General features: G+C 41.2%; 1 protein-coding gene across 4 annotated transcripts in view; it reads left to right on the top strand.

Moving 5' to 3' along the window:
- The first annotated feature begins 717 nt into the window (after positions 1 to 717).
- The window catches only part of COL24A1 (collagen type XXIV alpha 1 chain), a 402,100-nt gene continuing 385,303 nt past the window's right edge, over positions 718 to 17,514 (top strand). Inside the window, exons 1-3 of one of the 4 annotated variants that reach the window (XM_047727942.1) lie at positions 718 to 910; positions 1,358 to 1,488; positions 10,901 to 10,965. In XM_047727942.1, coding sequence (XP_047583898.1) covers positions 1,433 to 1,488; positions 10,901 to 10,965 — 121 coding nt within the window. In that variant the 5' untranslated portion in view covers positions 718 to 910; positions 1,358 to 1,432. Of the gene's footprint in view, positions 911 to 1,051; positions 1,145 to 1,357; positions 1,489 to 10,900; positions 10,966 to 17,514 lie in introns of those variants that run through there. The other 3 variants (XM_047727945.1, XM_047727943.1, XM_047727944.1) reach the window with 3 other exon arrangements.

The raw sequence follows: 17,514 nt of genomic DNA on the forward strand, positions 1-17,514 counted from the left end.
CAAGATAACAGATCCCTAGCCTCCTGGAATTTCCAGTCTTATTAATAAAAAGGTAAAATCAGATGGTTAACTTTTTTTTAACTCCCCAAAACTTGGAAGGTGGACAGGCTGTGAAAAGGCTGTGCGGGTATGGAGGCTTATGTAAAAAAAAAAAAAAAAGTTACAAAAATTGGAGAAGGTATTCAAATCGGAAAGACCATGGTCTGTTAGCATGTTCTAGATGCATAAATGCAGATCATGAATCCATGTTTATAAGCTAGGAAAGGGCAGAAAGCAGATAAGTGGATTGCAGGATAGAAAAATTAGCAGAAAAGTAGTACATGGGGCAGACTGAAAGGCAAGAGTGAAGGGAAGGAAAGGTAGCAATGAGAACCGTCGCAGTCTGTTTATAATATGACTTAGCCCACGAGCATTACTGCAAAGAATGCACGAAGGTGGAGAATGAAGGGCTGCGCCGAGTAGGATTTCAGAGGGGCATGCGTGAGGAGAACAGAGAAGACGGGATAGGGGACATGTAAGAGGAAAACATCACACTGGGGACTGCCGAAAAAGGGACGAAGGAAAGATACTAGTCACCTACGAACTTCGGGGACAGCGAGGAGGGTGGCGTGGGAAGCGAGAGTATGCGGGCGTCGCCGGGGCGGCTGCAGGCGCTCCCCAGGCGCGGCGGGCCGGGGGCTTCATGGACCCGGGCGCGGGAGCCCCGCGCGGGTTGGGGGTAGGTTGCGGGGCGGAGGGGGAGGTGTGCACTCTGTTTGGTGATGTCATTGCAAGTCAGTGAGCGGTGAAATTTAACACCGGCCGGATTTGCTGGGCTCCTCTTCTTCCAGGGGAAGCAGCCGGCGGCAGTCAACGCTGAGCGCCTGCAGTTGCCACCGGCCCCCTCTCACGGACCAGATTTCCGAAGTGGGTGTGTGTGCTTGTCTGACAAATGTTCAGGCGCGGGGTGTTTCCAAGGACTCCCCCCCCCCCACACACACACCCCCTTCATCTCCTTCCCTCCCCCAGCCCTTCTCTCCTCCCAGCCCCAAAGCAGAGGACTCCACTGGAGTCACAGAGTCGCCTTTGAACCGCAAGTGAACTCGAGGGCTGCGCTCGCGGCGGAGTTCCAGCTGCTGCCGGCGCCCCGCCGCCTGCCAGTGAGGTCTTGCTCCTCGCCCGCCCTCCCAGGGGAGCGCTCCCCCCGGGCTCGTCCGTTACCGAGCTAGGGAGCTAAGTCTAGCTGATTGATCTATCCTTTGGGTGCTATTTCTTTCCCCTTCCTATTTCTCTCCTCCCTTTTTGTTGTTGTTGTTGCGGTTTTGGAGCATCGTTTTCATGTGATTTTTTTTTCTTCTTCTTCCTTTTTCATGGCCAGAACCTGCACCCTTAGCAGTTCGGAGTTGCCTTCTGTTTTCCGTTAGCGCTTCGCTGCAGGGACAAATGCATACAAATGCATTTAAGAGCCCACAGGACAAGGCGTGGAAAGGTCTCCCACACGGCAAAAACGTAAGTAGCCCACTCGCCCGGAGGCTAAGGTTAGACCCACCCCTCTCCCCATCCTCCAGACCCTCTGGGCGGGTTGGAGATCTGTGCTCCCCCGCTCCTTGGCACTTTTCGAAGTTGGGAGCCGGCGAGCAGCCGTGACATCCTCCTCTTGTCTCCTCAATTTGTAAAATACCGTGTTTGAAAGGAAGCCTCCTGCCAGCGGATCTCTCAGAAAGTTCATGCTAAAGAGGTCCTGCGGCTGGGGAGGGAAAGCTCGCTGGCTCGCGTCCCGGTGCCGGCGGCCGTGGTTCCCGCGACTCCCGGAGCTCAGATCGGACGCCGGCTGGAGCTCCGGCTCCCGCCGCCCTCGCGCCTTCCTTTCCTTCTCCTTTCTCAGGGCCCTGGCTGAGGTTCTGCTATCCCGCGGTTCTTCTCCGGGCGTCCAGCTTGGGGACTGCCCGGGCGCCGGCGGTCCTCTGGGCTGTGTGCGCGGAGCCTGGACCGCGGGGCACAGACGTGGGCCGCGGTTGCTGGACTGGAGGAGAGGGTACCCGCAAAATCTCGGGCATGGGGCGCGGCTAGCCTCGGAGGCAATCGGCTCTTGTCGTTAGGAGGCCAACACACGTGCTGCCCAGCTGGGGCCGAGGCAGCGTCTTGCTTCCTTGGCCTGTCACTGGGGAAGGGGCTGGACGCGGGGGCGGGGCTGCTCCTCCTGCAGCGTGTTCGCGCAGGCCCGGACTGGCACCCCACCTCCTCTTTGGGCGCTGTACCTGCTCCTGCTCCCTCCCTCACTGGGAAAACAGCGTGGAGGGGAGTGCGTGCCTTGGCTGGCTGCCCTGCTCCCCCTGGAAGAGGTCAGTGGGTTTTGGAAGTTTGCTTCTGGCCCCTGGAGCCGGAGGAACCAAAAGCGGCTCGGGTCATTTTCTGCCCCGAAGCTGTCCCTTGGGAGAATTGGTGACGGTAAGGGGTAGACCTACCGGTGCCCGCTGAGGGCAGGCGGAGGGAGGCGGGGCGCGGGAGAGACCGCCTTGTGGCACTGTTTGTGTGCACATGTGCTTCCCAGCAGCATGCAGGCTGGGGGCTCGCGCGCTGTCTGCTCTGACCCCTGTGAGTTCGGACAGCTGGGCTTCCCGGCTGAGGAGGACGCTCCTCCCCACGCGCCCGAAGCCCGATTAGTCAGTGCGGAGGAAAGCTCGCAATCCCGTGCTTGGGGCCAGGGGCCGGCGACCGGGGAGACCCGGATCCCGGAAGAGCTCACCCAATGCCGGTTAATTTCCCCAGCGCGACTCCCGCGGGTCGCACCGGCTTCCCAGGCAGGTTTCCCGCCACATTTCTCAATAAAAGCCCCTCAGCGTGGACCCGGTCGGAAAGCCGGGCTCCCTGCGCAGCCGATCCTGCGGGACCCCACTCATGTTTCCGCTGATCCGAGTCGGTGGAATGGTGGCATGAGCGTCGGGTCCCCGGAGGTCCAGCCAACAGGAGAAGCTGCGTGAGGTCGGCCACCTCTTGGCCGGCCCGTAACCTCCTCATTCATTCCTGTGCGCTTGTTGCCTTCCCGGCCAGCTCCTACCCAGAGGGCTTTCCCTTGGCCACCGAGCAAGGCCTGCGCCGTTGCCCAGCCATCCGCGGGGTTGGTAGTGGTAACCAGCTTCTCGGATTAAAGCAGATCTTCTCTGCTCCTGGCCTCTGTCTTGTTTTGCTTACACTTCCCTTCCAGACGCTCCCAGAAAAGGCCCTGCGTAAATTTTTGGGCAGTTTGGGGTTTGTAAATTGGGTCCAGATGATTGGGGGGAGGGAGGCTGAGAAACCAAACAGAATGGATTACACGAAGGAACTGAGGAAAAAGAAGACTACGTGGAACGGGAAAGGAACCTTTGCTGAGAGAATTGGGGTTGAAGGCACTGGTCTAGAAGGTCTCTCCCTGAGGAAACCTGCAGCCTCCTTTGACGTGAAGTCGTCAAGTTTGCTCCACTACAGTTGGCAGTGGGGATGGGCTGCAGAGAATTAAGGGTAATTCAAGGTTACATCAGATTGCACCCCCTCATAGCTCCAACCGTACACATGCCAAGTAGGGGAAAGAGTAGTTACTGACTGATTTGACAAAATTGTTTCTCAAAAAAATCCAATTTCCATAAAGAATTATCGGGTGCCTGGGTGGCTCAGTTGGTTAAGCCTCTGCCTTTGGCTCAGGTCGTGATCTCAGGGTCTTGGGATCCAGCTGGGCACTGGGCTCCCTGCTCCACTGGGAATCTGCTTATCTCTCTGCCTTTACCTTTGCTCCCCGCCCCCCCACCCCTTCTTGTGTTCTCTCTGTCAAATAAATAAATAAAATCTTAAAAAAAAAAAAACTTAAAAAAATAAAAAACCACTACCAACCCTATAGGGAGGGGACTTGGTAGAAGCAGCTGATGAGCTGATGATAATGTCAGTCCACTGAATTAAACCTTAGAGTTTCTAATGAAATCCTTGAGGTTTTAATTTCCCGCCATCCTTTTGTGGTGACGTTTTTTGTAAAAACAGGAGCAGTTTTTTTAAAAAAATCATAATTCTGATTACTCACCCAAAAACATTTGCAGTTTTAAAACTGGATCCTTAAAAACATTTTATTTCATGGGGCTAGCTTTTAAGTGAGTTAACTAATGTGAATTTGTGGTAGTAATAAAAGGAAGTTAAAACCAGAAGTCAGTGTTAGATACAATGATTTAACAGTATCAGAAAGTCCCCCAGGAAGGCTATTATTGTAATTAAAGGGTTTCTATAACCAAGGTGTGTTGGGGTTGGGGGGTAGTTTTGGATATAAACATCTATTTCCTAGTTGGCATAAAACTCCGTTCTTTAAAGTTGCTTAGTTATGTTTGTTTTCAAGTAGATGTATAAAATAAGCTGATGTCTCAATGAGAGGGATTGTAATTTATGAAAGTAGCTTTGAGTGTTGCTTAGACATTCTGCTTGGTAATCTGTGAAGTGGCAGGAGAAAAATATAAATTTTATTATGGAAATTAAAATAGCTAGTTTCCATGCCATGCGTTGCAACTATGAGTTATTTTAGAATTTGTAACTCTGAGCAAGAAGTGAGGTAAAGACCATTTCATTTTCATCCTCCTAAAAGGCTAACGTTATTCGGACAGTCATTCATTCAATCATTCACTCATTTATTCAACAAATGTTTTCTGAGCCCCAACTATGTGCCCAGCATGGCTCTAAGCAGAGAGGATACAACGGTGGAGCAAGACAGAAACACAACTGCTGCCTTCCCAGTGTGCTCAGGTTAGTATAGGAAACAGAAAATGAACAACCAGGTATACAAAAATGAGAGAGGAGGACACCTAGAAGTTCTGGGTAGGTGGGGTATATACGGAAGAGGAATCCTGGAAAGAAAGGCTGACCAGAGGAAATGAAATCCTCACTGAGACCTAATTGGAAAAGGCATGTAACTTTCCAGACAGCAGTAAAAGGCTGAGAGGCCAGATAGCACAGTTCATTTGAGGGCCTGGAAGAAGTGAAAAGTTGGTTGTAGACCACGCTTTCTAGATGAGGAGTGACTGGAGCTGGATCTGGAGACCAGAGACCGGATTCTGAAAGGTCTTTAAACCGGATTACTTTCTCAGCTAAATAAAAGGAGGTTAGGATGACCTGACTTCTTGATCTTGGGATCAGTGAGCATGTCGAAGATGCTAGAGAAGTTATATGTTTATTGAAACTCAAGACCACCTGATAGTCTTGCTAACTGAATATTGACTCATTCATTTAAAAAACTTTAGTTAACAGGAGTGTGGGCAAGGAACTTTGTGAGGGTAGGCAGCAATCATTTTAACACTGGGGTATTATGAGGATGGACTAGCTGAGTTATTTTTCTTCCCTGTTACTGACTGGATTCTAGGCATTTTGATTACTTGACATTCTTAAGCAGTTATTTCCCTTGTACTTCATGAATTGCCTGTTTACTTGAAATTTAACCAAAAATTCTAGTATCTTTCACACTGTGTTACTTATACAAGTACCTACTGAGCTGAATTGGTAATCTCAGAAATTCATTGTATACAAGTTAGTGACAACACTTCACTCCCTGAATCATTCAACTTTAACCCCACTGCTGGGATGAGAACTGATCTTCAGTTATTTGGTCAACAAAGGACAAAAATGTTACTATTTCTGGATCTTTGCATCTAGTAAAGAGCAAAATCTGTAAAGTTGTCATAACTTAAAGGAGTTTTTGGCTTGTAAATGTAGTATAATGGTAATTGTTGAAATTATTGATAGATATCACATGTATGGTTTTCAGATTATTTTGCCTTTCCCAAATGGTTTAAATTAAAATAAGCAACTCATACACACAAAAAATTCCCTAGTCACAAGATTTCACAAGTCCTTCTTAAAATTGTAACTTGAATCTATGTTAGAACGAGCTTCAGTAGCCCAGAGACACAAGACGTGAGAGTCTCCGGGGGCCCTAAACAAAAAGATGCCTGGGATTCTCTTAAAATAACTTAAACCCTTCAAATAAAGAGAAAGTTGAATAGCTCTGAGAATTATTTAGGGAAGATGCCTGGGATGGATATTAGTTCCTTAAATATTTTGTCTTTGGATATCTATTTCCTGTCTGATCCCCTCCAGGCCTTCACCTCTCACATGTCTGGTTATGTTTTGATTGTGGCTTCTGTCATACTGAAAATGTGGCTAGCAGACCAGACACACAGAAATATTTCATATTTTCCTAGAGATCTTCACATATTAATATCATGGGTTATGTTTTTGAACTTTTATTGACTGTTACCATATTGTTGATTTCTTTTAGATCTGGTCTGATTTTGTGAAATGTCTGAATCTATGTACTTCTGTTAGATTCTGTTAGTGACATACAGTTCAGACATACAGAAAAGTGACCAAAAGCAGACATGCTTTGAATATTTGAAAAATAGTCATATTTAAATACCAATTAGACTTTTTGTGAAAGTAAATATGTGAACAAATGAGCAAACTTAGTAGACAATTTTACATTACGTAATTAAAAGAGTATTGGCCAGAACTTCAGGAAGACCTTTCCAGATTTGTGGTTAAACATCATGTCTATTATATATAGTGATTTATGGAACATCTTGCTAAATAATTTGATCTTTGTCTTTTAATGCTAGTATACTAACAGAATTCTAGGGTTTTATATTTAGAATGCAAAATATCAAATTTATAGTATCTTATCCCATGATAGATGAGTCAGCCGAGACTCAGAACATTGAAGTGAATTGCCCAACGTCACACAGTAAGTGAGAAATAGAACCAGGTTTAGTCTTTTGACTCTCAGTCTAGTTTTACTTTCTTATTTACCACACTGTTTTCTCTCCGACCTGATGTAGTTTTTATTTTAATTTATTCAACGACTCCTGCCTGTCTTAGCATTAAATGCATTTCTGGTACAGCTGATGCCCTTGAGAACTCCGTCTACTGCTAATGTGGAAATGTGACACTTTTTCTTCATTAAGTGAATGCATAGTAAATGTGATATCATGGGAGGGGGGCAAAACCAAAGAAATAAACAGGTCCAGCCCAACTAGACATTTTCCAGAAAGCTTGGATTCATTAGACATCCATTTCATACAATGATGGAGTTTGGCTCTTTAATTGAGTATGTCAATTAAGCATGATGTCTTCTTTGTGTTCCCACTTCAGAAATGAGAAAAACAGTCACAATGAAAAAAAAAAAGAAGCCTTTCCACTTAGCCTATTGTAGCAGATATTTTTAAATGTTCTTCTTTCTCTCTTTGGACAGCCAAATGAAAGTACTCTTATTTATTTTACTTCACTTTTCCCAAGTGTTAAAAGAATTAGATCCATACGGGAAAATTGAATTCCTCAGTCATTGGGCGATGTTACTGTTACTCCTTTTAGCAGACACTCAACCGACTGTTTAATAAACGTTTTTTTTAAATGGAAAGGAGTAGCAGTACTCCTTTTCCTAGCTAGGGTCCTGGAATCGAGTTGCACATGAGGCTCCTTGCTCAGTGGGGAGCCTACTCCCTGCCCCCCGGTTGTGTTCTCTCTCTCTGACAAATAAATAAAATCTTTTTTTTTTTTTTTTTAAAGGGATGCCTGGGTGGCTCCCTTGGTTTAAAATGTTTATTAATTGTCAATTTCATGTAAGCAATAGATAAAAGGTGAAGACCTATTTCTTGTTCAGGTATTTACTTACTAATTAATCCTAAAAGGTACAACATATATGGGATATAATAAAGTTAAAATTAAAGCATTAGAGTACAGAGAGGAGGGAAAGATCCAGGCATCTTTAGAGATGATGGAAACTTCATGGAGCAGATGTTATTCAAATTAGGCTTTGGTAATATTTAAGATTCTGACAGGTGGAGATAAGAATGGCTTTTAAGACACTTATAAGCTCTCTCCAGGAAATGCAGTATAATATGATACGGCTGTAGCTTCAGGGGAGGGGAGGTAGGTGTAATGGAATCCATATTGCTGTGGATATGGATATCCATATGTTCTTCCTTAGGTGGCCGTTAGTTTGGGACGTAATTAGAAAAAGAGGAAAAAGTCTTTTTCCAGTCATCAATCTCTACTTCTCTATTAGTCATCGGTTTTAATACTTAGGTACACTTACATAAGGTATGGCTCAACTGATTTGTCATAATCCCCTAAGATCACCTGGCTAAGGGGTGATGTTTGATGTGTTCAGGTTTTCCTGCCTTACACCAGGAATGGACTTGTTAACATGTCTAGAAAGAACTTTATTTTTTATTTTTCTCCCCTGAGGTCATTGGGGGAAGTCTATGAGTTGGCTGAATTGCTAAATGAATACTGCTGGTTGTTGTACTCTTGATTAGTTAGCTTCCTCTGAATAGAGGAGTGCCTGTTGGGTTATTTCTAAACTCTGAGTGAGCCAGATTACCTTGGGCAGATGAGACATGATTCCTTTCGCATCCCATTTACTGCTAAAACAGCATAATCTGCTGGACTCTCCTTCAGTGACTGCAATCCTGAGCTATTTTTTAGTCTCACTGGTGTATATATCCTGCCAGTTATTTGTTGAAAATATAAAGTTGAAAGGAAGAGAGCCTCTTTTTACTCAAACTCTAGATCACTTTGGGATCCATCTTGGAGAACCTTGAGTTATCATTTTAATCTCACACAGAGGTCCTCAACTTGCACAGTAGAATCACCGGGGAGAGTGTTTAAGAATCCCTGTACCACAGACAAATTAAAATCAGAATCTCTGGGGGAACGGGTGGAGAGGGAAAATCCAAGTATTAGTAGTTTCTAAGACTCCCCAGGTGATTCCACTGTGCAGTGGAAGGTAAAAACCAGATTCAAAACATGTAGGCCCTTCATCATCCCTTGAGCGTCATCTGTTCCTGTGGTCCTCATAGCGTCAACCCCAGATTCACTGCATCAGCATTGCCTGGGGACTTGCTGTCCATGCAAGTCCTCAAACCTCACCCCAGACCTGGTGAGTCTCTCAGGGTGGAGCCCAGTGATCTTTAATGAGTCCTCCAGGTGATTCTGCTGCATGGTGAAGTTTGAAACCACTGATCTAGAGCAAGAGAAAAAGATAAAAACAAAAACAAACAAAAAACAGCAATCCCCTCCAAGGGTCAAATAATCTTATCTCATGTAATTAGATGTCTGTGATTTGAGCAAAATAATATTTGTGTATTTTAAGTACAATGTAACTGTAATTAGTAAGTGTTCTAAATTGCTGTTTCTCAGAGTTTGATATATGCACAATCCTTGTTAGAATCACCTAGTTAAAGACATATACAAACTGAGGATTCACTCCGAATTTATGGATCATAATCTCTGAGGCAAGCCCAGAATCTACATTTTTCACAAGCATCTCAGGTAATTCTTTTAGCAAACTAACATTTGAGAACTATTGTTTTAAATGGATGACACCACACATAGGAATCTTTTATATGCTTTATTAACACATATGGGTCAGCTATTCGCTTGCCCAGATCAGTTGAAATTTCTGTAATTGTTCAGTTGGTTAGATTATAGAATTGATAACATTTTTAAGTATTCTAACAAATCTTTGTCTTATAAAAGTTGTGCTCTGTACTGAGTATGACCATAGAGTATACATTTTTCACCCACTAAAATATGGCTAAGGCCATTTTAATATAAGTGATAGTTCCATTGTACCGAGAAGAGTATAATTACATATTGTTGGCTCATTTTGTAAAAGATTATCATTGTTATATTAACATGCTCCTTATACTAGTTGAAAAGATAAAAACATATTTATCGTTGGTAATAAACAGGGAATGTACCAATTACTGTCAGCACACCAGGAACTTAATAAAAAGAAAAAATATTTTTCAGAGGGCTTTGTAATCACTCCTTACAGAACTGCATTTTACAGAAATGTCATTTAGGAAGTCCCTGAGTTAGAATAAAAAACAAATAAAAAACAGAATTAGGTGATCAGCTATTGTTTTCAGCAAGCTTAGCATTACTTTTTGAAATTATCTCTATGGTTTTTACTTGAGAGGTAGATATAACCAATTATGAAGGCTACTCAATAAAATCTATCAAAAGTTTGGCTATACTAAAACAAAATCATGAAATATTTGTAGTCAGCTAATCAGTATGAATGAACATTTTGATATGCAATGATTGAGTATCATGCTCACAATTATTGCAAATCAAAATCAACATCAATATCGATGTTGATATATACAGGCCATTGTTATTTTCAGAACCCAAACATCAGGAATCTAGTACAAGTGATATTCAAATGGCTTTCATATGATAATCAAATGGCTTTTCCATATAAACATGCATTTAAAAAAAATCACTGGTTCCATGATTTATAACCGCTATAGTTAAGTGACTATAAGTTCTGTTACTTTGTGTAAACTTATATTACTTTGTATAAAATTGCATGTATGATGCTTTGATGTAATATGTAGTCATCATCATCATAATATCATTTATATGAGTCATGTTTGTTGAGTGCTTCCTTTGTGCCAGGTACTGGTTTGTGTGCCTTACATGAAATTTTTCAGTTAATCTTTGAAAAAGTTTATGAGATAGATTGAACAGATGAGGAAACACAGGGGTGATAAAAAGTGTTCTCAAGTCATACACTAAGTGACAAAGCTGGAACTTAAATTCAGAGCCCTTGCTTTTAATCATTATGAGTATTAAAATACTGTGTAAATTAAAATGATAGCTTATTTCTTGGGATGCCTGAGCAGCTCAGTTGGTTAAGTGTCTGCCTTTGGCTCAGATCATGATCCCAGGGTCTTGGGGTGGAGCTGCTTCTCCTTCTGACCTACCAACTCATGTTCTCTCTCTCAGATAAATAAAAAAATCTTTTGAAAAATGATAGCTCATTTCTTAATCTTGTACTGGAGTTCATTTGGGATTTTTTATGATTTATAGGTTGTAAATATCCACTAAAATTTTCCTTTTTTTTTTTTAGGAAACTGCTTCTCCATTTTATTGTGCTATGTGTGGCAGCGGGTGCTGTTCATGCACAAGAACAAGGTAAGAAAGTTACCTTGTTACTTCTTTGGTTATATAAAAATTCTCCTTCCAAACAGCAAAAGTATATGTTTTCAAAATCATCGGAAGCTTAAATTCAACATTAAACAATAAAAACTTCTACCCAGTACAATGAGAATGTAAGGGTGAAGAAACCAATTTTGGGGGGAAATATGACCTTTAAGAAATTACTTACATTTTTAAGCGAACTCTCTATAAAAGGGAAGTTTTGTATAGTGAAAAGGCTTTGCTTGTGATTTCATTTGAAGTGGGAGTTCTTGGGGGTGGCAAACTGTGACTGAGTTACCTTTGCACTTCTTGAAACAACACAAGCATATACTAAATGTTCCATCTAGATTTATGTCATTAAGAAACAAAATGCAATTTGCCTACCAGTGGGTTTGGGACTTTATTTAACTCAAATAGAGAGGTTTAGAGAATAGTTCAGTGTTTTGTTTTTGCCTGCTGGCCAGTTGCTCTAGTAATATGGTGATAGCTTTTCAGGAATCTATGTACGTTCAGATTAATATAATTATTAAACAGCATTTTAAAAGGTATCTTCTATTTGCCATATAATGTCCTAGTTGCCAGCAATGGAAATAAAAATAAGACAATGTCTCTGGCCTCAAAGTGTAAAAACAAGTGCCTTTGTCAAAGGTTAAAAATAAAAAGCCAAAGTCAAAGAGAAAAACCTGGGAACTCTGCTGGATCTACAGAGGGTATCACCATGGCCCTATTTTATTTATTATTATTATTATTATTATTATTATTATTCCTCTGTTTCACATCACCAGGGCTGCCAAATTATTCATTCTGACAAAACCATCATTTCAGTTCAGGGACCAGTTCCACAAGCCACTTGTCAATTTGGCCAATCAACTAAACAACAGTAAGAAAGAGTGAAGTAAATGAAATATACATAGGTAGAGGGAGGGTGTGCAGAGGAAGGGGTGGTGCTCTATCTGACTGACCAAACTGACAAGTAGACAGAGAAGTATACTGTCAAGTAGCACATAGGTGAATTAAAAGATATCTTGGAAGGCATTTTCTGTTTTATGGGGAAATGGTTACATTAGGTCACATGTCACATATAACTTCATGAAATTCTATTCTTGACCAAGTCATTTCTGCTACTTTATTTTGCTTTGATTAGCCATGAAGAGGAGAGAAACTATCTTTTAGTTCACTGTTAGTACACTGTTAGTACACTGTTATTACTTATACTTTCTGAGAACTTAATGTGTGCCAGCCCCATGTGTACTGAATATATATTTACCACTACTTCATCACAGGATTTTTATGATTATGCCCATGATAGATAATCTTGGTGACACCAAGATTAAGAAGAATAAGTTACTACCCTAGGGTTACAGTTAAATAAATGGAAGAACCAAGATTTGAACGCAGGTATATTGATTGCAAAGTCTACAAATTCTTTAAAATTGAGCCTCTTGGACCACAGAGAAGAGCAAAAAGAAGAGAACCCATCATTATTAATTACATATATATTTTGTGGATTGTCCTTGCCTAGCCCTTTACATCTATTATTCTAATATTCATAATGAGCCTGCAGGATAGGGATTATAGGTGAAGAAACTGAGGCTCACAGAAGGGGGTTTGCTCAGGCTTGTACAGCTGGGACTCGAATCCAGGCCTGCCCATCTCTCACAACAAACCTCTTTCCACTACACATCTTCTGGCTTCACAGTTGTCATCTGCTGGTGTCATGAGTTTAATAATTTCAAAAGGTAGCATTATCAAGATATTAAAAACCCAGGCAAAGAAGGATATAAGGAAAACTGAGTATTTTTGAATAGATTTTTTTTTTAAATTCAGAACCAATGAAGGAAATAATATCTTTCAGTCTTAAGATTTCATTTATAGAATACAAAATATGCTCCTTTATTTCAGAGTGAACATCACAATCTTTAGTTTTCCTGTAACTGTAACATTTTCTTGTGAGTTCTTAACAAAAAGAAAACTCTTTTTAAAAGCTCTTTGATTTTCGGGATGCCTGGGTGGCTCAGTCATTGGGCATCTGCCTTCGGCTCAGGTCATTATCCCGGGGTCCTGGAATCAAGTCCCACCTGGAATTCCCTGCTCAGTGGGGAGTCTGCTTCTCCCTCTTCCTCTGCCCCTCTCCAGACTCATGTGCACAAGCTCTTGCTCTCTCAGATAAATAAATAAAAACTTCTAAGTTTTGCATTTGTTTTACAACCAAGTATAACCTATTGAATACATGATTCTGTTTCAAGGAAAAATTTATTTAAGGCTGACTTTTCTGAGGACTTGACCAAGATAGATCCCTTTTCCTATCTGATAAAATCTGCTTTCCTTATTGCTCAGTCTGGGTGGGTGGGCTGCCTCCAGAGATGGACCGAGCTGCACTCCCTCTTCAGGCTAATGTACACCATGCCAGCTGTGTAGCGAATCCTCAACATGCACAATATTCTCAGGTTCATGGTCCCTGCGTGTGAAAGCCACATCTATAGCAATCGCTGTGTGTAGAGTGCTATTTCCAAAAAGAGTATTTCCTATGGACATGAATCCAAAATGTGTTTATTGTTAACAAAGAATCAGCTCATTCTAGCTGCAGTTACTCTAAGTATTTTCTGCCAAAACCCCTTATGGACACTTAACCCAAATCTTTACACATAGGTTAAAACTTCATTTCTCATTTTATGCATAAGTTTGCTTTTATCTATTTATCCATAATAGATGTGTTATTCACAGTAGGATACTTTAAAATCACACATACCCAGTATGATAGTGGTGCTAAATAAAGCACAGGTGTTCTAGAGCCCGAAGCCAGGTGCCGGTGCTTACTAGCTGTGTGATCTGGGGCAAGGCCCTTAAATACTCTGAGCTTCATTTGCAGCAACTCTAAAGTGAAGATAACAATAGTTCTTACTACATAGGGTTGTTGTGTGGGTAAAATGAGGTAATACATGTCAAGTGTTTAGTGCTTCCCTCTTATATAATGAAGACACAATAATTTTTTTAAAAAGAACACTCAGGATCCTTCTCTTTTCCCATGTACTCATAATGTTGAAAAACTGAAATAGCTGAATTTAAGCAACTTCCTTTAGTTCCTTAACTGTGTGAGCTGGAAGCAAGTCAGCTTGTATTCGAGTATTGATTCTAGCACTGTTTGGCTGAGGCTGTATAGAACAGTAGAGAGTAGATATTGGACAATTTATCTGGTTCATTTAGTCAATTTGGGTAAATGGGCAAAGTAAAGTATATTAAGGCTTATACGGTTTTTCTTATTTATAACTTTGTGATTTTATTTACTTATTTATTTAAAAGAGATTTTATTTACTTATCTGAGAGAGAGTGAGAGAGAGCACAAGAAGGGGGGGAGTCAGAGGGAGAAGCAGACTCTCTGCTGAGTGGAGAGCCTGATACAAGACTCCTTCCCAGGACTCCAGGATCATGACCTGAGCTGAAGGCAGATGCTTAACCGACTGAGCCACCCAGGCACCCCTTTGTGATTTTATTTTTAAAAATGATTTAATTTTTTCATTTCTACAAACTAGAAAGAATATAGCTTGGATATTTGGCTGACTCAGATATATGAAAATTTTAAACAGTGAGAATTTATTAAATTAAGTGCTATATTAGTTATTTAATGAGTTAGCATTCTAATTTATTATACTTGTTAAGTGATATTACTCTTTACCTTTTATCTAAAAGTTGATAACTTTTAGTTCTTTTAAACTGCCACTTACTAAGAAATGTAAGAATCCTTACATTTTTGAGGGCACACACAGTATTTCTATTGTTCCTCCAATTTATGATAGAATATTGTTGAATATTGACAATGTTTTGTTTTCTTTGGCTCTCTTGTGAAAAGAATTGCTTACAAAACTTATAAAGCAAGTATAATCATTAGCTCTCCCATCTCTATTTCTTTAGGTATATAGTACATTTCACCATAGAGTTAATTATCTAGTCACTGGATTTAAAGTCAAATACTAGGGTATGAGTCATAATTTTATCATCTACTGAGACTCAATTTCTCCTTTTTCTCCCCCCTTTCCTATTCTTTCTACCGCTTCCTACTTTCTATCTCTTTCCATTTTCCTCTCTTCTTCCCTCTGGCCCTCTTTCTTTTCTTCTAACTAATGATGATAGAATCAATGGTGCTTATTATATAAGTTTCACATGAAAGGCAATCAAGGTTGGAGTGTCTGTGCCTACACCTCAGCATCAACCCTGTAGCCTTTGAAGACTGATTTTATTAGCAAATGGAGTATGATCTGTTTGTCTTCAGTGCATAGCAAAACAACAACAAACAAAAAAATTACACTGAAGGCTTACAGAGAGAGGAGGTAACACTCAAACTGAGTCTTACAAGATGAGTAAATTTGGCATGAAGGGGTATACTTAGCAGGGCTCTGAAAGAATGGGATTTTTTTTTTTTTAATAGATACATTTTGATATGGCAAGAAATTTAAGAAAAGTGGAAGAAAAAAAATGAGAGTGGAGAATGCCATGGAGTGAGTAGATACAGTGAAGGAAAAATGTGTAAGAGCTAGTGTAAACTAGGGGGCAGTCAGCAAGACCAAGCTTACTTCTTACACAACTGCAAGTTTGAGGGTCTCCAAGACAGCCTTCAGTCTCAACGATGTGTTAGAAGGATTTATGGAACCCAGTGAAATCTGTTATACTCACAGTTATAGTTTATTACAGCAAAAGAATATGGATTAAAATCAACCCACAGAAGAGACACATGGGTTAGGGTCTAGGGAAGTCCCACATACAGAACTTGCGGTTGTCCTCTCCAGTGGAGTCAGTGCCAACTCTCCCAGCAATGATATGTGATGGTGTGCACAGAATATTGCCAACCAGTGAAACCTAGGCCTGTGCAGAGTCTTTAGTGGGGCTCTGTCATGTAGACAGGATGGACTGCCCATGTAGCTGACCTCCGTCTCCAGTCCTTCTTGAGGTTGAACAGTTACCACAGGACCCTTACCATAAATCACATTGTTGGACTACCTGGTGTTGTCTACAACCCTCAGATAAACAAAGATATTTTTATCAGGCAAGATACTCAAGGGCTTACCGAGTGCCTCCTAGGAGCTGAGGACAAATGTATGACTGCTCTTTGGACAGGGTTTAATTTTTTACTACACAAGTAGCATGAGGACTTTGGGTGCCATAGTGGAAAGGGTAGGAAAGAAGGGCTGCTGAAAGTGAGATCAAGATGGGGGGGTTCCGATGATTTACTTGCATAATTTGACAGTTTGCAATAAGGCCACCACACCACTCACAATTACAAGGATAATCTTAAATATGCGCATCTGCTCAATCTCATCAGCTGTGTCATGGACGTACACAGTTTCATGGAATATCTTAACATAAAAATTACTTTAAAATGAAGTCATAATCCTTTAAAGAAAGAGAGGGGATGGAAAAATGGTAAAAAGATTTTTTTAAAACAGGATACCCATAAGGCTGAAAGAACATGGATATTTCATTCCTTGTTTGATGGTTCTCTTTTATTTCTGGTATATTCTTTTGCTGAGAGTAATCCTTTTTTCCTACATTCTAAATCTTCCTGTTCTGATCTTTTGGGCTTGATCACCTTTGATGTTTAGCATAAATTAAAAAGGGGGAAAGCTCATTAGGAAGGCATGAGATATGAGACTGGGAATGCAGGCAGGAGTTAGATCACTAAGGGCCTGAGGGCTGAAATAAGAAGTTTCAATTTTGCACTGAAAGCTTTGAGAACCACTGATGTATTATAGGAAGCGGTGTCATGAACTAAAGGTTCATTTTGTTCTATACAAAGAAAGAAAGGTTTCTCCAGCAGCAGTGTGGATGACAGATTGGATGAGGGTGTCTGAAAAGAGGCAGAGAAATCTATTAGGAGACTAAGATAATAATCTAAGGATAAAGGGAGATTAACTAAGGTTTGTGTGAGACTTGGTGACTGAATAGCCATGGAGAATGGGTGGAAAGGAAGTATTAAAGGTGATTATCAGGTTTTTGGGTTAGATGGCTGGATTGATTAATTCATTCATTCAAGCAATACTTTGGACCTACTTCGTATTAGTCGTTATTCTAAATGTTGGAATATAACAGTAAAACATGAAGTGCTACCCTCATGGACTTACATTTCAACTGGGGGGGCAAGGTAATAGGCAAGTGTGTGTGTATATACACACACATGTATATGATGTGATATGTATGATACAAAATATACTTATACACAACTCCCCCTACATTTTCTGCGCTGTGAGGAAAAAGAAATAAAGTATAGTAAGATGTTGGAGAGTCACTGGGGCAAGGAGGAGGACGATTTTATATTTTAGGTATTGTTGTCAGGGAAGGCCTCTCTGAAAAGGTTACATTTGAGCCTTGATCTGAATGAACTAAAGGTTTAGAGCATTCTAAGCAAAAAGAACAATAAATGTAAACGCCACGAATTCAGAATGAGTTTAGTGGTTTTAAGGAATAAGGAAAGACCAGTGTGGCTGGTACAGAGTAAGGTGGGAAGAAATGAAAAGAGATGAGACAAGAGAGGTAAGAAGGGAGCTGATGACA

The sequence above is a fragment of the Lutra lutra genome, chromosome 4 (assembly GCF_902655055.1).
Source record: "Lutra lutra chromosome 4, mLutLut1.2, whole genome shotgun sequence".
Classification (NCBI taxonomy): Eukaryota; Metazoa; Chordata; class Mammalia; order Carnivora; family Mustelidae; genus Lutra; species Lutra lutra.